This window comes from Chamaea fasciata, unplaced genomic scaffold (genome assembly GCF_029207755.1).
Source record: "Chamaea fasciata isolate MVZ Bird 193981 ecotype frontalis unplaced genomic scaffold, bChaFas1.0.hap1 SCAF_8, whole genome shotgun sequence".
NCBI classification, from domain to species: Eukaryota; Metazoa; Chordata; class Aves; order Passeriformes; family Sylviidae; genus Chamaea; species Chamaea fasciata.
Window position 1 is genome coordinate 19,800,184 of NW_027094093.1, and position 15,879 is coordinate 19,816,062.

The following is a 15,879-nucleotide window of genomic DNA, read 5'->3' on the forward strand; positions in this document are numbered from 1 at the left end:
AATTTCAACCTGGCTGACAACAGTATTGTGCTAAGCAGAAATCCTAAGATTTTTAATAAAGGGGCAGTTGGGCTGTACATCTGTGAAATCATTTTTTATTGTTTTCTCAAGCAGAATTGGTGTTTGCATAAAAAGGAGCAAACTGTTTCGTTGCTCATTTAGTTCATGTACAAGCTGTGTCACTTTGCTACTGTAAGCAAAGGCAAAAGTGACAACTCAGCCTAGGAACTGGTTTTCAGTGGGCAGCAAAAGAATCTTCTAGTAAGTCCATCCATGTAGGTACAACTACCACTGTCATTACTTCCACTGGATCTGCAAATTACTAACAGCACCTTTCTTTTCCCACAAACTGAATTCAGTCTTCTGCTAAAATGCAAAAGCCAGTGGCCTAGGTATGTAAGAAGCTTAGAAGCCAGTCTTTATAGTGACAGCAAAGATCTCTCTGTCTAAGGATTAATAAAAAACCCAACAACAAAATGCTAAGTTTTTCATCTAGGAACCTTTTAATGGTATTTTATTTAAAGTAAAATGCTTGAGGCTGTTTTACAATTATGGAATTCATTCCAGGCTTAGATCCCACAAATCAAGATCAGGTAAGTTAAATATTGGCTTTACAGGCCCCAAAGGCTAGATGTGCCTACAGATCATGTCTGTACCAAGTGAATTCCATCAAAATATATTGGATTGCTTGATGGCAAATTTTAATATTGATTTACAAGGTACTTTCTCAGATTCCTGTGCCTTCTATGGACTTGTTTTGGCATGCACTCATTTAATCGTGCTGCTCTGGTCTTAGAACCCTTTGACTGCTGTACCTTTGCTCCTGGAAGCCCTTCTCCCGGTGAACCTCTTTCTCCTTGAACACCTTGTGGTCCTTGAGGCCCCTGGTAACATAAGTATAAAATTACCTAGAATATGTATTAATCACTCAAATGAACAGAAATGTGATCTATGTCACTGTCTGTTATAAGCATGTCTTCAAATGCTGGTGCAGTTATAATCTGTAACAAATAATACAGTAACACAGCATTTCCAGTGAGTAAGTGATGAGCATTCTGGCCTGTAGCAGTAACAATACCCTTCAGGTTGCTAAGGAATTGCAGATTATAAAGATGAAGTTCCTATTCCTTATATTTTGGAAATCTTTGCTCCCTGAATTTCTGTTTTACAAATTCTTGCTAATCTTTGTTAATGTATCAGTAAAATCATGAGAGACAGAACCAGATTAAAGCCCATGCAGAGTAATGCTGAGACATAACTGTAGAGAGATTTGGCTGTAATTGGCAAAGAGAGTAATAGCATGCCCTTCTCTTTTTGAAAGCAGATCTGATACAAGCACAAGGGGCAAATAACCAAGAAAATGCATGTCCGACACCTGTGCATGTTGAGCCTCCTTCAAAGTGTTTTCTCGCATCTGTTTTTTGAGGATTTTTCTCCTATTTATTGCTTGAGGTTACACATACATTACAGAATGCTGGTAGATTTGTCTTTGCATAGCCTAAATATCCTCCTCCTTCTGCACAGAGCTTTAGAATCATTCCTGAGTAAAGACATTTGCACGCTATTAAGCCAATAAAAGGAACTTCTTTTGAAGCAAATAAACTTTAAAATAAATAAAAGAAATATATTCAGATTTTTTTTTTTTAAATCAGAATCTCTTGTTATAGCAGTACTTTTTTGGGTAGGAAAGATTCACATCACAGGCACCTCTTTCCCCACAGAGTGGGTCTTTGCTCTATGGTGCTATTGAAGACACTCTGGAAGTGTTACTGCCCTGCTTGGACTGACTGTCACCATCCGCCTTATTTGTAATGCTCTTCTTGGGCTCTTCAGCAAGAACTCACTGCTCTCCAGTAGCAGGTTTGAAATCTGTCAGTTCACCTACCAAACTATCATTCTCTTTTTCATGGGAGCACCTCTTATTAAATGTTTATTCCAAATTTTGTCTTGTCAGTGGGGAAAAGGTACTTGTGAAAAAACTCAACAAAATTTCCCTTGTGGTTGCACTAGAAATATTTACCCAGGTGAAGAAAAATGAATTTAAGTCTGCTGTATTGTAAGTAGCTCAGTATAAGGTGCTGCCTGATATTTAGAAAAAAAAGGACCATAAAATTGACATGCTGGTTTTCTGAATTACCACAAAGAGATTGAGTTTACAGCTGCCAGGAAGAGGAAGGGAAGGAAAAGAAGGAAGAGACTTCAGAGCCAAACCTACTATAAATTCTGAAAGTCTCCTCCTCAAAGCCATGCTGATGTTAATGTTCTAGTGATACTGAAAAGCAGTCAACTTCCAAGTTATCACACAGGGATTTGACACTATTAAATCTATCAGGGGACAGATTTATTTATATATTTGTGTGGCATTGCATCAGATGTTACATTTCCATACCTGTTTTGGAGATATGATCATTAGAAAAGTTAAGAAATTGGAAACATTTCCAGTTTATTAAGGGGAATGAGAGTCAAAATGTATATGCTTAAGAGTAAGAAACAGTAGAAGAAAAAAAAAGAGATGGTATAATTTAGGACACATTTTAATGGGGAAGCATGGAGAATCTTCACTTTTTGTCCTGCTTTCCTCTCACCAAACAAACAAATAGACATACCATAAATCCTGGCTCCCCAACTCCAGGTGGGCCAACAGGGCCTGGTCTTCCTGTCAAACCAGTGTCACCCTTCAAAGAAAGATGTGCTTTGAATATGCCTGATTTAAGTATTTTATGTGCGCAACATATAACAACTCATCAGGAATTCTGTGCTTTAAATATTAGATGCAGGACAATTGTCAATGTTGAGTCTAAAAGATTAATTAGTCCCTTCATATGCCCAGTCATGTATCACTTATTGTCCTTTCCCAAGAAGTCAGTATTTCCATCATAGAGTTTCTGTTCTCTTTATGCCAGTCATCTAAACCAACAAGCCTGCTTTGCACAAATGAATTTCTGTTTAAGACTATGGATGTGTTTTTACCTAGCCATACTCTTCTTGGGTTGAGTTTATGTCAAGCATAACAACTACTGTAAAAAGATCCTTTAAAGTATGTACTTAAAATGTACTTTTTGTTTGCAACTGTTTGCAAACAGTTTTGATAACATACAGAATACCTTTCCAGTAGCACAAACCCAGCATTTATGGTCTTGAATTTTCTTGTGGATAAGCAAGTCTATTAGCTCAGCCGTCTTGGTCCTTATCCTACAATACATGCAATACAGAAGATGAGACTTTTGTACCTTTGGGCCTGGTAGTCCTATTCCAGTCTCTCCAGGCAAGCCAGGTGGCCCAGGGAGACCTCTTTCACCCTTTCAAAGAATGAAAAGAAAACAACTTATAAATTGGTGTCCAGGAAAATCAGTTTAACTCACACTGTAGATTAATTTTCAATGTATCCTGAAGTTCAGCCCATTGGAATTGTCTTACACAGTACTTCATCTGTTCATCCTTTCAATGCTTCAAAACTCCCTTGTAATAATTTATCTTGCACAAAGATAAGAAATTAAACAAAAGGAAAAATGTTTCATATCATGCAAGTTTAGACACTCAGCTGTTCTGTGTATCACTGTAAGCCAGCAGGTGCAAAGAAGATATCAAGAGAGATAACAAATAATGTCCCTTATACACTTATTTTTCTTCACGGCAATATTCCTTTTGAGCTAGAGAATTCTTCTTGAGAATGTTCAGTTTCAAGAAAAGACTTGATTTGAGATGCCAAAAAGAATTCCTGTTGGCACTTAGGAAAAAATACGTTTTAAACTGAAAACTGAAGAAATGCAATGCTAAGTAGTATTCTGTGACTCTATCATATTTTAACTGTTCATTAATGGAAGATGGGAGTGTGATTTTGATCTGAATTCAATACAAAGAGCAAAGTAATACCTTCCATAAGAACCGTGTAGAATACAAAATACACAATTTGCTCTCTGTGTCAAGTTAAACTGCATCCACTACGAGAAGGGTGTAGAATATAAGGATAAAATCATAATTGTTGTGAGGTTATTATTAATACCTTTTAACATTAATAAAGAGAAGAAATAAAGCAGTTCTTGCCTTTGATCCTTGCAGGCCTTCAGGCCCTCGATCTCCAGATTGTCCTTGCAGACCCTATTAAAACAGGAGTGGTTTCAATGAGATTTTTCAAGCTTTTGTAAAAATGGCAGCTTGAAAAACAATCTATTATTTGCTGAAGTCTGCATGAAAATAAGAGTATTAAACATATCAGAACTGAAGCTTTGCTTTGTGATGATGAATATATTCAGTTACTCAACCCAGTTGGAGCTGGTTCTGGTATTCGGGGAGAGAATTTGGCTCTCCCTTTTTTTTTGAATACAATTAAAGGTAACCTACACTCAAGATCTACTGAAATATTTATGATGGGCTAAGCTTCTTGGCCATCAGTCTAAGAGTATTGGGATGACAAGACACTAAAGAGTTTCCATGTACTTCTTGAGGGAATGAAATAGTTAAGACACTGAAAGAGAAATGAGTGATTTTGGTTTTTATGGAACTGTATTTGCCATGGTCTTTAAGACTGAATGAATTATAAGGATGATTTGTCTATATTGCTTCTCCAAATTCTTATTAATTTTGCTATGTAAGAAGATAGATTTTGGGTGCCTTGAACTCAGCAACTCAAAGATTCCATGTCAGTAGGGGTATGATATTTTTTCAGATCTTTGAATCCCAGGGAACCAGATACTGTTATTTTCATAGCTTTTTTTTTTTCTTTTACCTGTATCCCTCTTATTCCTCTGGGGCCTACTGGACCTTCAGGGCCCTGAAAGATAAGTGAAAAAAATGATATATTTCTATATTTCTGTTTATTTAGATTTTGTCAGAATCACTTTTAGGTAACTTTTTACTAAGGTGTCTTATTTAGATATGTTTATATTAAAATAGAAACTAAATTTAAGAGAAGCTCTGCGGCCACAAAGTATTAAATAAATATTTTTAAGTTTACTGGTAACCAAAATACAGTGTAATAATGAACAGAGTTCATTATAAAGGACCAGTAATCTAGGATTAAACTCTATTTGCTCTATTTGAAATATTTACAGCAGTTATGCACTAAATCTTAGAGACTGGAGATTAGAAACCTTGTTTTAATGTTTATATCTCTTTCCCTTTACTTACTATTTCAAGCCTTCTGCCTCTGTTAAAGTAGAGTTTTGCCATTGTTTTAAACAGGCTCAGCCTTGGACCATAAGAGGAATCATATGAGAATGTAGAACGAGCTCAGAAAGTTAGTGAAAATGGTGTCCTTGCTCACTACATATTTCAAAACTGTCAGTTGTCAATTTCTCTCAGCCTTAGAACTAATCTATGCCTTAAATCTATCATCGTGGTTGTTATTCAGGGAATTGTTGGGGTTTTTTTGCTTGTTTGTTTTAACTGTGTTTCTTGGAAACATAACAGTGGCTACTTACTCTGTCTCCTTTTATTCCTGGGATCCCACATTCACCTCTTTCACCCTGGAAAGGGATAGGAATAAATACTTATGAGTTATATTGGCATATCATCCTTATTCTCTAGGTGTTTTAGTTGAAAACCTAAATGTTACTCTATTCAGGACATATTATAGCAATTGTGCTGCAAGTTCATTGAGGAACTGTTACATCTTCTATTACAGCTTGTGGAGCAGCTGCTCAGATGTTACTGTTCCTTACTAGTATTTAAAAGAAACACAGCACTAGATACAATAAATAACAACAAAGATGTAGGCATCAATTCTGACTAAAAGAAATACCTTCTCTCCTTTATATCCAGATTTCCCCTGGGAAAACAAAAAAGCAAAGCAGGTTGTGACAATATATAACCTGAAAGTAAGACCACGAGTATTGACTTCCTTAATACACTACTCTCTTCAGAAAAATAACATTTCAAATAGAAAAGATGTCTCTGATAAATATGGCAATATGATTCGAAGTACTGTGCCTTTTAGTCATGGCAGATGCTGTATAAATGAATTGTATAACATATCATTTTAGACAGAGATTCTGGTGATGTAAAAGCAGATCAAGTAGAGTTCATATTTCCATCTTAGTGAAAAAACATCCTAAAGTAAGAAAACAAGAAAAAGTCACTAATTAAAAAGAATGTACTGAATAAATAAGAAAACATGAAGTAGAGGGATTCATATGTGAATGAATTCAGAATTATGCATGAAAAGACTGGTCCTACACTTAGTTCCTATTTGTATTTCATTCAAATTTTTCACTGCTGTTATACACTAAGTCCTTTATTTGTCAAATTTAAATAAACCCAGACTTACGAAGGCAGAGTGTCAATTTCTGTAATGTTCTTAGATTATCATATCAGAGCATTTCAATGTTTTGGACGTACTATGTATTATTGGAGAGTATTTTCTAGATCACACATACGAGAAGGAATTATTCCTTTTCATTAAGCAATGAGAATGTTTTCAGTTCTTCTAATGTTAATGAATCATTAGATAGTAAACCAGAATAGAAACTTGCTCTTACAGCAATGAAAAAAAAGGCATTATTTCACCTTAAAGGAACACTGCTCACTAGAGAAGAAGGGGGAAAAAAATTTACCTCTATCCCATCTCGTCCTGGGATTCCATTAAGACCTGGGTCCCCCTATGAATAATTTAAAATCAAGATCAGTAAAATAATGACAGGAGAGATCTTTCTCCTAAATCTGAAAAACCTTTACCTTTGCTCCTTTCGGGCCTGGAGCTCCATCATCCCCAGTGCGTCCCTTTTTACCCTGGAAACAACAAAATACAATTCTTATGATACATGTTAATAAAAATGATTTTGTTTTACAATATATATGGTATTTTCCTCAAACTTAAGATATTTGCTTCCTATATATTTGTTTCTGAAAACCTCTGCATTTACCATAACATTGAAATTGAGTATCTGGGAACAGCAGGACCAACTCAATAGGCAATCATTTTTCTATCTTTGTCTTTGTTATAAATGAAACTGTTCAGTTCTTCTCTGAAGAGGCAATCAGCTGTTTTTGTAACTGACCAGCTTGCTGAGTGGGTGTTTTGTTTTCTTCTCAACTCTTTGGGGTGTGTGCTTCTGTGAAAGCAATACCTGCACTTTCCAAGTAAAGACAGCAAATATTGACCCAAACAAAACTACTGTTTGCACACAGTATAGAGGGTACATTTTCAATTAAAGTGCATTGTACTGTGCTGCATAAACCCAAGGTTTCTGTTTGTGTATGTATAGGATATTCAGGTCAAAAGGATGAGGATGGGCATATCTAGGGCTCTTCTTCAAACTCTGACACTGTCCCTTCACCTGGAGCAGGGGCTATGAGGTACTATAGTGCTATAGTTCAATGTCAGGCATATAATATCAGATCATTCAGCTCTTTTTAAAATGTAAGCCCTGCAGTTTCTATCACCAAACCTTATATGAAGCAACCCCCTAAATTTGCTAAGGTGTTCTATTTGCAAGACTATTCTGAAGGAATAGATTGAGACTTTATTCTTGACTCAAGTGTTCCTAATGCTTCAGTATTTTGCTCTCTCTCCTGCTTTCAAAGAGCTTTTTGGATATTAATGTTTGAGGCTAGTTAGATCCAGCTGACTGCAATAGGAAAGGTATTTCTTTCTGCCTTTCATATTGTGGCTTTCATGCTGTGGCTAAAAGGGGAGCCTCACCACACCACACTGTTCTCCCTTCTGTCTGTCCCCACACAGAGGGAGTGTCTCATGGCATTCTCAGGTCTCTGCACTTCCTGCTGGTGTGGCATCTTCATGCAATGTAACCATGGAGGAGTATATATTGACCCTTGAACTTTTGTTGTCTCAGGATTTGGGTTCAAATAATTTCTTTTAAAATTTCCCACAATTAATTACATTTTAATTTATACTGTATATCAGTTATTTGAGAAATGACAGCTACTTACAGCGGGACCCGGAAAGCCTCTTTCCCCCTTCTCACAGTTACACATGTTAACCTGGGGACACTTAGAATGAAAATAGTACAAATTAGCACATTTTAATGGAAGAGATGGAAAACACACAGACATTTCCTTTAAGTTACTGTATGGCTAGTTTAAATACACCTGGAAGGACCAGAAATTATATTATTATTCTATCATATTATTATATTATTATATTATTATTATATTATTATATTATGTCTGTTTCACTGAGTCTGTTACAGGACATGTCAAGATGTATCAGCAAATTCTTGGTAGCCTGAATGCTCACACATTGTTTATTTTTCTTTGAAAGTACTTTAGATTAGCAAATTACATTAGTAGTTAGTAAATTATTAAATTATTAATTACTAAATATATCAGTAAATTATCTTAAGATAGCAAATTAAAGCTCTGTCCTGCAGATTCGAAAACACGTTTAACTTGAAGACAATCCCATTAGACTCAGCATTTAATGAACTTCTTGAGCTATTGGTTTTCCTGAATTATGTTTCCATATAAATGTAAATATCTATATTATGCAGGAGGTCTACACAGGAAAAAAAATACTTAGAATATTTACCTCTTCCTCAGACAAGTCTTTCTGTAAAAGACAGATATTGAAAACAACTTAAACAACTTAGAAACTTAAAGTCTTAATCAAACTCTACAGAAAAGACACTGCAAGATGTGAAAATAGATTCAGCAACTAGCTAATTCAGTTACACAATTAATATATTGACTAACATTAATTAAGCTTTAATTTCTGAGAAACATTCTAGCAATCTCTCCATTCTAAAAAATAATTTAAGTATTTTCAATTCTTATTATAGATTGTTGACTGAAATCACTGACTCTCCTTATCCAGCCATAATTTGCTAAAATTACAAGGGTAAACAGGTTATCTAGATATATGGGAACAATGCACCCACAAACCGCAGTTTACAAACTGTTTAATAGCAGCAGCTCTTTGGTAGGAGTGAAGGATAAATGTTCTACACTTGGAAAATCAGAAACTCTCCTATTCATACTGTTAAGCACACACAAAATGAGAACAGGAAGAACACCCTAGAAAAGATTTGACTTTGAGAATGATGACATAATTGATTTAGCTGTTATTTTTTAGAAGATTCCTAGAGCTGAGACACCCAGATACAATGCATTCCTCCCACTTTCCACAACTAATGCAGTCTCTTGAGAGGACATAAATATGTTGATGGGTAGCAATGCAATACAGATCTCTAAAATTCTCATGTATGCATGTATAATTATGACAAAGCCATTATTTAAACCAAACAACAGCCATGTTATTGAAAGAAGGCACCTGAGGATGCCTGCCTGTTTAGGAGAGGTAAAATAAAGTGTGTTTTGTTACTTGAGAGGTGGCTACTGTGACACAGGAATTGGGCCGCTTTAACATGTAAAATGTACAACTTTCTTCAATGGTGTATTGAAGAAATGTATTTTCAAAATAATGGAAATAAGACAAGATTTACATATGTTCCTAACACTATTTCAACTTCTTTCTCATACATACCATTTCTTTGAGAACCTTCTCCACAGTTTCTTTCTCCTGGAGGTTGAAAACAAACCTGGATGCTGGGACACTGGCCAGGAGCCGGAGCTTGGCAGCATTGTTAACCTCCTCAGCCACTCTGGTCATTCCCATTGTGAAAAATACAATTCCTTGGTTTTTAGCATCAGCTGTAGCTGCAAAAATATCTGGGTTTCTTGGGTGATCCACTCCATCAGTGAAAAGCACAGCTACTTTTACACTACCCAAAGTCCCTTCGGTCACGTAGAGTTGGGTAAGATTAGTTATAGCATAAGTCGTGTAGGTGCCATGGCCTATGTGGGTGATGGGAGCAATGTGGGATTTGAATGCCTCAGGACCTTTCCAGTCATGGAAGGTTTGCTCTATGAAAACAGTGCTGCTGTACTGAAGTAAGGCCATCCTCCAGCGAAGGGTACGTCCAGAACTAAGCTGCAGACCTTTCATTCTGTCTACTGTTTGCAGTACAAATTTTTTCTGTTGTTCATGGTTATAGTCCTTAGCACTTTCAGAGCTGTCCAGTAAAAAAGCAATTTCCAGAATGCAATCTTCATCTAGAATAAATAGGTATGTAGGTGAGTGGAGTGACCACAGTAAATCTCATTCTACCCTTACATCTATTTTAGGATTCAAGAGTGGGGTTGGAATTATGGTAACTTTTGATGACATGTGTTCACAAGTGTGAACCCTTCATGAAGATAGAGCTGATAGAAGCTGAGGAATTTGCTCCAGAACAGATGCCCCAAGAAATAAAAAATAGAAGGTGTGTTGATGTCATGTAGTATGAAATAAGAAATGCTGCCGTGTTTTTTTAATTTCATTCTGTCATCTTGCCGGGTATTTCACTGTATATCCTACCGGCAAAGGTGGAAGTCATGTACAAGAAAATGAGGCTTACTGAAAAAGACACTGGAATGTGATTTGACAGAGATGGATTTTGTCCCTAGTACTAACACTCACATCCAGTAACAAAAATTTCCAAAAGCAGGATCTGTTGAGTAATAATTTTCTGACTACTTATGACATTACTTCTATGAAAATAGAGTTATATGGGCTATTATTCTTGTGACTGTAATAGGCTCTCAGCCACATCGTAACAAAATACAGATGCTATCTCCTTTTCTGAAATACACAAAAAAGGAGGGAAAAGATGGGAGTAAAAAGATAAAAGTGCAAAAATAAGGCATGTGCAAACGTGGGATGAGCCAATAAGCCTGGGTGATTATAAGCATCTTAGAAGGCAAGTTAACCATAGAGTCCAGAATCCAAATAAATCACAGTGTTTAAAAATAAATCAACCCTGTTTTAAAATTACAATATTCACCTTGATCACTTGGGGTGGGATATTTTTCTACAATATTTGACAGAATGTGTTTAGGTTTTGATCTTCTTAATCCATAAATCTTCTCTTCCCTGGGATTTTCTGCTAAAAATTCATGATATTCAAGTATCCACAAAAGCCACCAGATTCTGAGGAACATCATTTGTTTCCTACACAACAGAAATACAGAAGCACAGTAATACAAGGAAAGTAAAACATTATTCAATTTTGCTTGAACAGGTTGCTTAGCAGTCTTGTATTTTAAATTATCATCCCTAAAAACAAGCTGATTTTTCTCTCTTTGTGTAAAATCTTTTCAAAAACACATAATAAATAGGGACATACTGGAATGATTTTCAAGCATAGTGCATATCGTTCTAGCATGTGACAAACTGGAGACAGACTCTTACAAACACACTTCAGTTCTCTCTTACTGCCTGGCATCGTTTGTACAACCAGTAGTTCTCTGAAACCTGAGCTGTGGCTGTGCCCGTGTGGGTGCACTGTGAACCCCAAGTGTAATTCACAGAGGTTTTTTTTCTAAACCTGCTTTTTCCAGAGCTGACACGGAGAGAAGGAGATACTGAGGCAAACCTCAGCTTTTCCCTGTTCCCTTTACTTAAGAACTGACGGTCGTGCACATTTCTCCCTGCTGTCCCAGTCCCCTGGCCTCAACAGCCCCATGGAGGAAAAGTCATGGCCTGAGGGTGCTGTCAAGGCATGAATGTACCTGCTGTGCAGTCCTGGGGTCGTGGGCCCAGAGTGCTGAGCTTCGGCTCAACAGCTGCCTGCTGATAGGACTTTTTCCTTCTGAAGGGATTGTAACTGTTTGTCCTGGCCTCACAAGCACACCCAGAGCAGCTCACAGGCTGCTCAGGGTCTGAGAAATAATTCCTGCTTCGCTTCGGTTTCATTGCCATCTCCCTGCAAACTGTCCCCAGGTAGCTACAGTGCATACCAAAAGGGCAGTTTGGTGACAAGAATGAGCCGTCCAGGACTGACCATAATTCCCTAACACAGCCTTGTCTGCAGGGTTTCTTAGCTTCTGATAGTTTAGGGTGGGAATTCCTGTGCCCACAGACAAAGACACAGAGGGCAGGGGGTCCTTACCTCAATGCTCCTAAGCACAAGGCTGTGCAGAGATGGAGGATACTGCTCTGGGCTCGCTGGCAGCTGCGTTGCCCTCCCTGTGATGGGTGCCCTGTGAGGAAAGGAGGGAGAAGCCGGGCGGCAAGCTCCTGTGAGAATCGGTGTCATATGTCAGGAGGGGCCAGCAGAGAGGAGAAAGGCGAAGAACAGCAATCCTGGCTCCCCCTCCTCCGCACCCACCCGCTCCTCTCCTCCCCCCGGGGGTGCGCATATGCATTCTAGGTTTAGCCCCCACAGCCGTTTACACACGAAAATCCTCATCCATAACTTGGACGTGAATGGAAGAGGGATGTTCTTACCCCTACACACCAGCCCAATTGTGTTCACTCTCTTCTCCCATCACTACTAAGCTCACTTTACCCTCATACTTTTGCACATCTCTCATGCTCGACTAGGCAGTTTTTGTAATGGGCATCATGTTGTCAACATCGTCTTAGCAGTCGATGCCTGTAGGATCCCTTTCAAACCAGAAGAATCTCCTCATAAGGAGGGATTATTGTTAACTGCTGAACTAAAAAGATATTTACTGTCCCATGAACTTGGCCAACTGAAATTTCAGTTCCTGGTGAAACTGTCCAGCATGAGGCGGTCAAAAAAGGCAGGCCAGTCAGAAAGCCAGTTTCAGTTTCTGCTGATGTTTCTGCCACACATCTCCTTTCAGAGACTGTAATAGAGAACAATGACTGACACAGAGTATGAAGCCTTCAGAATCTAAGTTGGGTGGCTAAGGATCCTGAAGGCTATTTCTTTTACCAGTGATTGCAGCTTGTCATCTAATTCTTCAAAAATTCTCAGAAAAAACTTGCGTTCCAAATTAACATATTAAACAAGTAGCTTTTTTTTCACAGAAATACCTTTTTTCTTTTACTGTGGGCTCATATTTTCCACCAAGAGGAAAGAGGACACACAAAGAGGACCCAATGCTAACTGCTGTCCCCCTTTCCATCTTCAGTGTCCACCAGCCCAGCCCACTTATCACAGGCAAGGCAGCTGAGGAGACTGTGGGGAAAGAATGCAGCTTTGGCTCCAGTTTAGATACATGAGAGAGACTGGTAGGACAAAGCAGCTGGATGCTGAAGCCATTTGCTATGGTTCTAACCCTGTTTTCTGTTTTCCATATTTGCCAGTAATTAGTCCAAAATTGGTGAACTAGGCTGGCTGAATGCAACTCTACATATTGTATGGCTGCTTATCCTTAAGCTGAAACTAACTCAGCTACAGCTCTTTGTGCCACAATTACAACTAAGAAAGAATCTTCTTTCCGGGCTTCAAAGAACTGATGTTTATTTCCCTCCAGCCACTTTGATTTTTCTGTGTTTAGACTGTCATATGTTGATTAAGGCATCAAATGAAAAGGCAATATCTTCCCATTTAGGAACACAAATGATACGGTGCTTAACTGAAATAGGTATAATAAATCTCTCATAGCCCCTAAATCTTACTTGGAAAAAAGTCTAATTTTAACAAGGAAAAGCATATTATTTATGGTTGGGATTGGGTGCCTTGCATAAGCAAAACACTGTCATTCTTTCATTTCCACTGCTAATTCCTACTTCAAAACATAGCTGGTAAATATTTTCTTAATTAACTATTCTGCTTGCATGTTTAGTAGCAAGTTCCTGGCTTCAGGCTATTTCTTTTTATTGGTGAATAATGTTTACCTTCAGGACAAATTTTTCTCTTTTTTACTTGACCAGGTGCAACTTTAAAAGCTTAGTGAGGCCTCCACGTTTTAATACCTGTTTGCATGGTATTTTTCTGTTCAGAATTCCAGCTATGTGACATAACGCAGTACACTTCTCGACTTGCAGTCTTCTGAACTTGTGAAGTTCTGAATACCTGCATCATTCTTATAGTGTCAGCTTATCAAAACCTGAATGATACCAATGTAAAATATGTATGCCCTGATACATCTGAGATAAATCTTAAAAATAAAAATTAGCAGCAAGACTTCTTGCCTCATTTACCACAAACTTTACTAAGTGCTTATTTAATATTTTAATGGCATTATACTGTATATATATTTAAAATAAAATAAATGCCTTAAAACTTATGCTAAGGAACATTCATGCTGTCGTTTAAGTGTTATAAATTCATTGCTGGAATTTAATTTTTTTTTTGTAAAGGAGTAAAGTGTTGAATTTTTTCTTGAGGAATCTAGACATTGGATGCTTCAGCACACAATTAATTGCATTTCCATTCCACTCATATTTAAACATGTTTAAGTATCTTTTACATCTCTGAGAGATGACACTACAGACTTCTGTACTTAGTTGGCTAAGTTGGGCCCAGCTATCTTACCTTGTATATGCTTCCAACATTAAGACTGGTAATCTTAGCAGGAGTTAAAGACTGACATGAATATAAGGCTATGTCATGATTGCAACAATTGAAGCTGAGATCACAGATATAACTGCATATTCAGATCTCTGGATTTTTCCCATACTGTTCGAAATCCAAGAGTTCTTAGCTGTCTGATCTCAGTATTTCAAATCTTTGAAATGAGGTCTAACATTTTTTTTCAAAGAATAGAGGGGTACATGAGAGCTATTTAAAAACGCATCTAAATAGGTTATACTCAATCAAAGGGAATTCCTTATCACTTTACAACCATGAGGAAAGGCATAATGAAGTAAGATCTGCAAGTTCTTTTTGTGAGTGTGTTTAAGCACTTTTAGGAAAGGGAAGAAAAGGCGATATTTATACCCCTTTGTTGGCGGCATTACCATTGCCATTGCATAGGTGGTGACAGCTTCAGAGCTACATGAGGTAGCAAGGGCACTTTGCAGGGACAGTGAATGAAGAACCGTGGCTTCGATGCCACTTGCTGTGGTGTAGCATGACCTCTTGTATCAGCAACAGCCCTCACTGTTGCTTCCTAATGGGCAGAAGTAGCAGCAAGCCTGGCAGTTCCAAACTTTTTTCCCAGAACTCTCTTCTTCATCTGTCCCTCCCTTCTGTCTTTGGGTACCTCCTTTACACAGACTCTTGAGCCTGGTCTGGCTCAACTGTGACACCTTCATCCACTGTTTAACAAAATTCAATACATTATTGAGAAGCCTTGAGTAATTTCTCTTAAGATAGAGTAACTAATGTCTCCTAGCATGGTATCAAGTCACGAGAATGTGATAAGAGTCGTGACGAGCCCTTCAGCTCTCCTACAAGCCTGCAACATCACCAGATGTGAAATCATGAGTATCATGAGCCAGCATAGCTGGCAAAATACCATCTGAGTATTTCCATCTGCTAAAGGAATACTGAACCACCAGGGAGGCTGGTTTGTGGAAGCAGCACTAAGCAGACAGACCATGCCTTTGGTTTTCCTCTGCTCTGATGGTAATTTTTTGGGCCAAAGAGCTTGACATGATGTCCCTGAAATAAGTCTGCATTTTTTTGCTACCTCAGTGTGAATAATTTACATATCAAGTTTCCTGTGAACTGTTAAAATTCACACAAACGTCTTCTGGTGTTTCATGGCCTCAAGATAGTCTTGAACCATTTAACCTGACTGCCTCATGGTGTAATGGTATTTCAAGAGTATTTATTCCATTATATTATACACATCAGTACATGACCAAAGTGCCCAAAGGAAACGATAACTACCTGACTTGAACTTGTAAAATAATGAAAGGACATCATTTACAATATTTTGAATCCTGATACTGAAGAGCAATGTTACAAAGAATGTGGTTCACTGTCTTGTAAAGTTGTATCACATACATGAATTTTGAGAAAGACAGTTCAAAAGTTCAAATACTTGAAGTAATTGGACAAGAAAATTTTAAAAAATCAGAACATTACCGAGGATGGTATCTCAAGAAAGATAAAATAAAAACCTGTATTTCACCTTTTGACTACAAAATGTGTTCTAATGAATTTGATAGCCCAGGATTCAACTGAGCAGTCAGTTAAGCATGGTTAAGTCTTGGCAAATTGACTTCTGTTTGTCAAATCT

At 37.6% G+C, this 15,879-nt stretch overlaps 1 protein-coding gene across 1 annotated transcript in view; it reads right to left on the reverse strand.

The window, feature by feature from the left end:
* The window catches only part of LOC136292981 (collagen alpha-1(XXVIII) chain-like), a 32,359-nt gene extending 21,424 nt beyond the window's left edge, over window positions 1-10,935 (reverse strand). Inside the window, exons 1-13 of the mRNA XM_066189256.1 lie at window positions 10,779-10,935; window positions 9,440-10,008; window positions 8,486-8,506; window positions 7,888-7,947; window positions 6,673-6,726; window positions 6,552-6,596; window positions 5,741-5,767; window positions 5,421-5,465; window positions 4,727-4,771; window positions 4,045-4,098; window positions 3,231-3,299; window positions 2,607-2,675; window positions 816-884 (exon numbers count right to left, since the gene is read on the reverse strand). Of these exons, the coding sequence (XP_066045353.1) occupies window positions 816-884; window positions 2,607-2,675; window positions 3,231-3,299; window positions 4,045-4,098; window positions 4,727-4,771; window positions 5,421-5,465; window positions 5,741-5,767; window positions 6,552-6,596; window positions 6,673-6,726; window positions 7,888-7,947; window positions 8,486-8,506; window positions 9,440-10,008; window positions 10,779-10,935 (1,284 nt within the window). The remainder of the gene's footprint in view (window positions 1-815; window positions 885-2,606; window positions 2,676-3,230; window positions 3,300-4,044; window positions 4,099-4,726; window positions 4,772-5,420; window positions 5,466-5,740; window positions 5,768-6,551; window positions 6,597-6,672; window positions 6,727-7,887; window positions 7,948-8,485; window positions 8,507-9,439; window positions 10,009-10,778) is intronic.
* Between the last annotated feature and the right edge of the window lie 4,944 nt (window positions 10,936-15,879).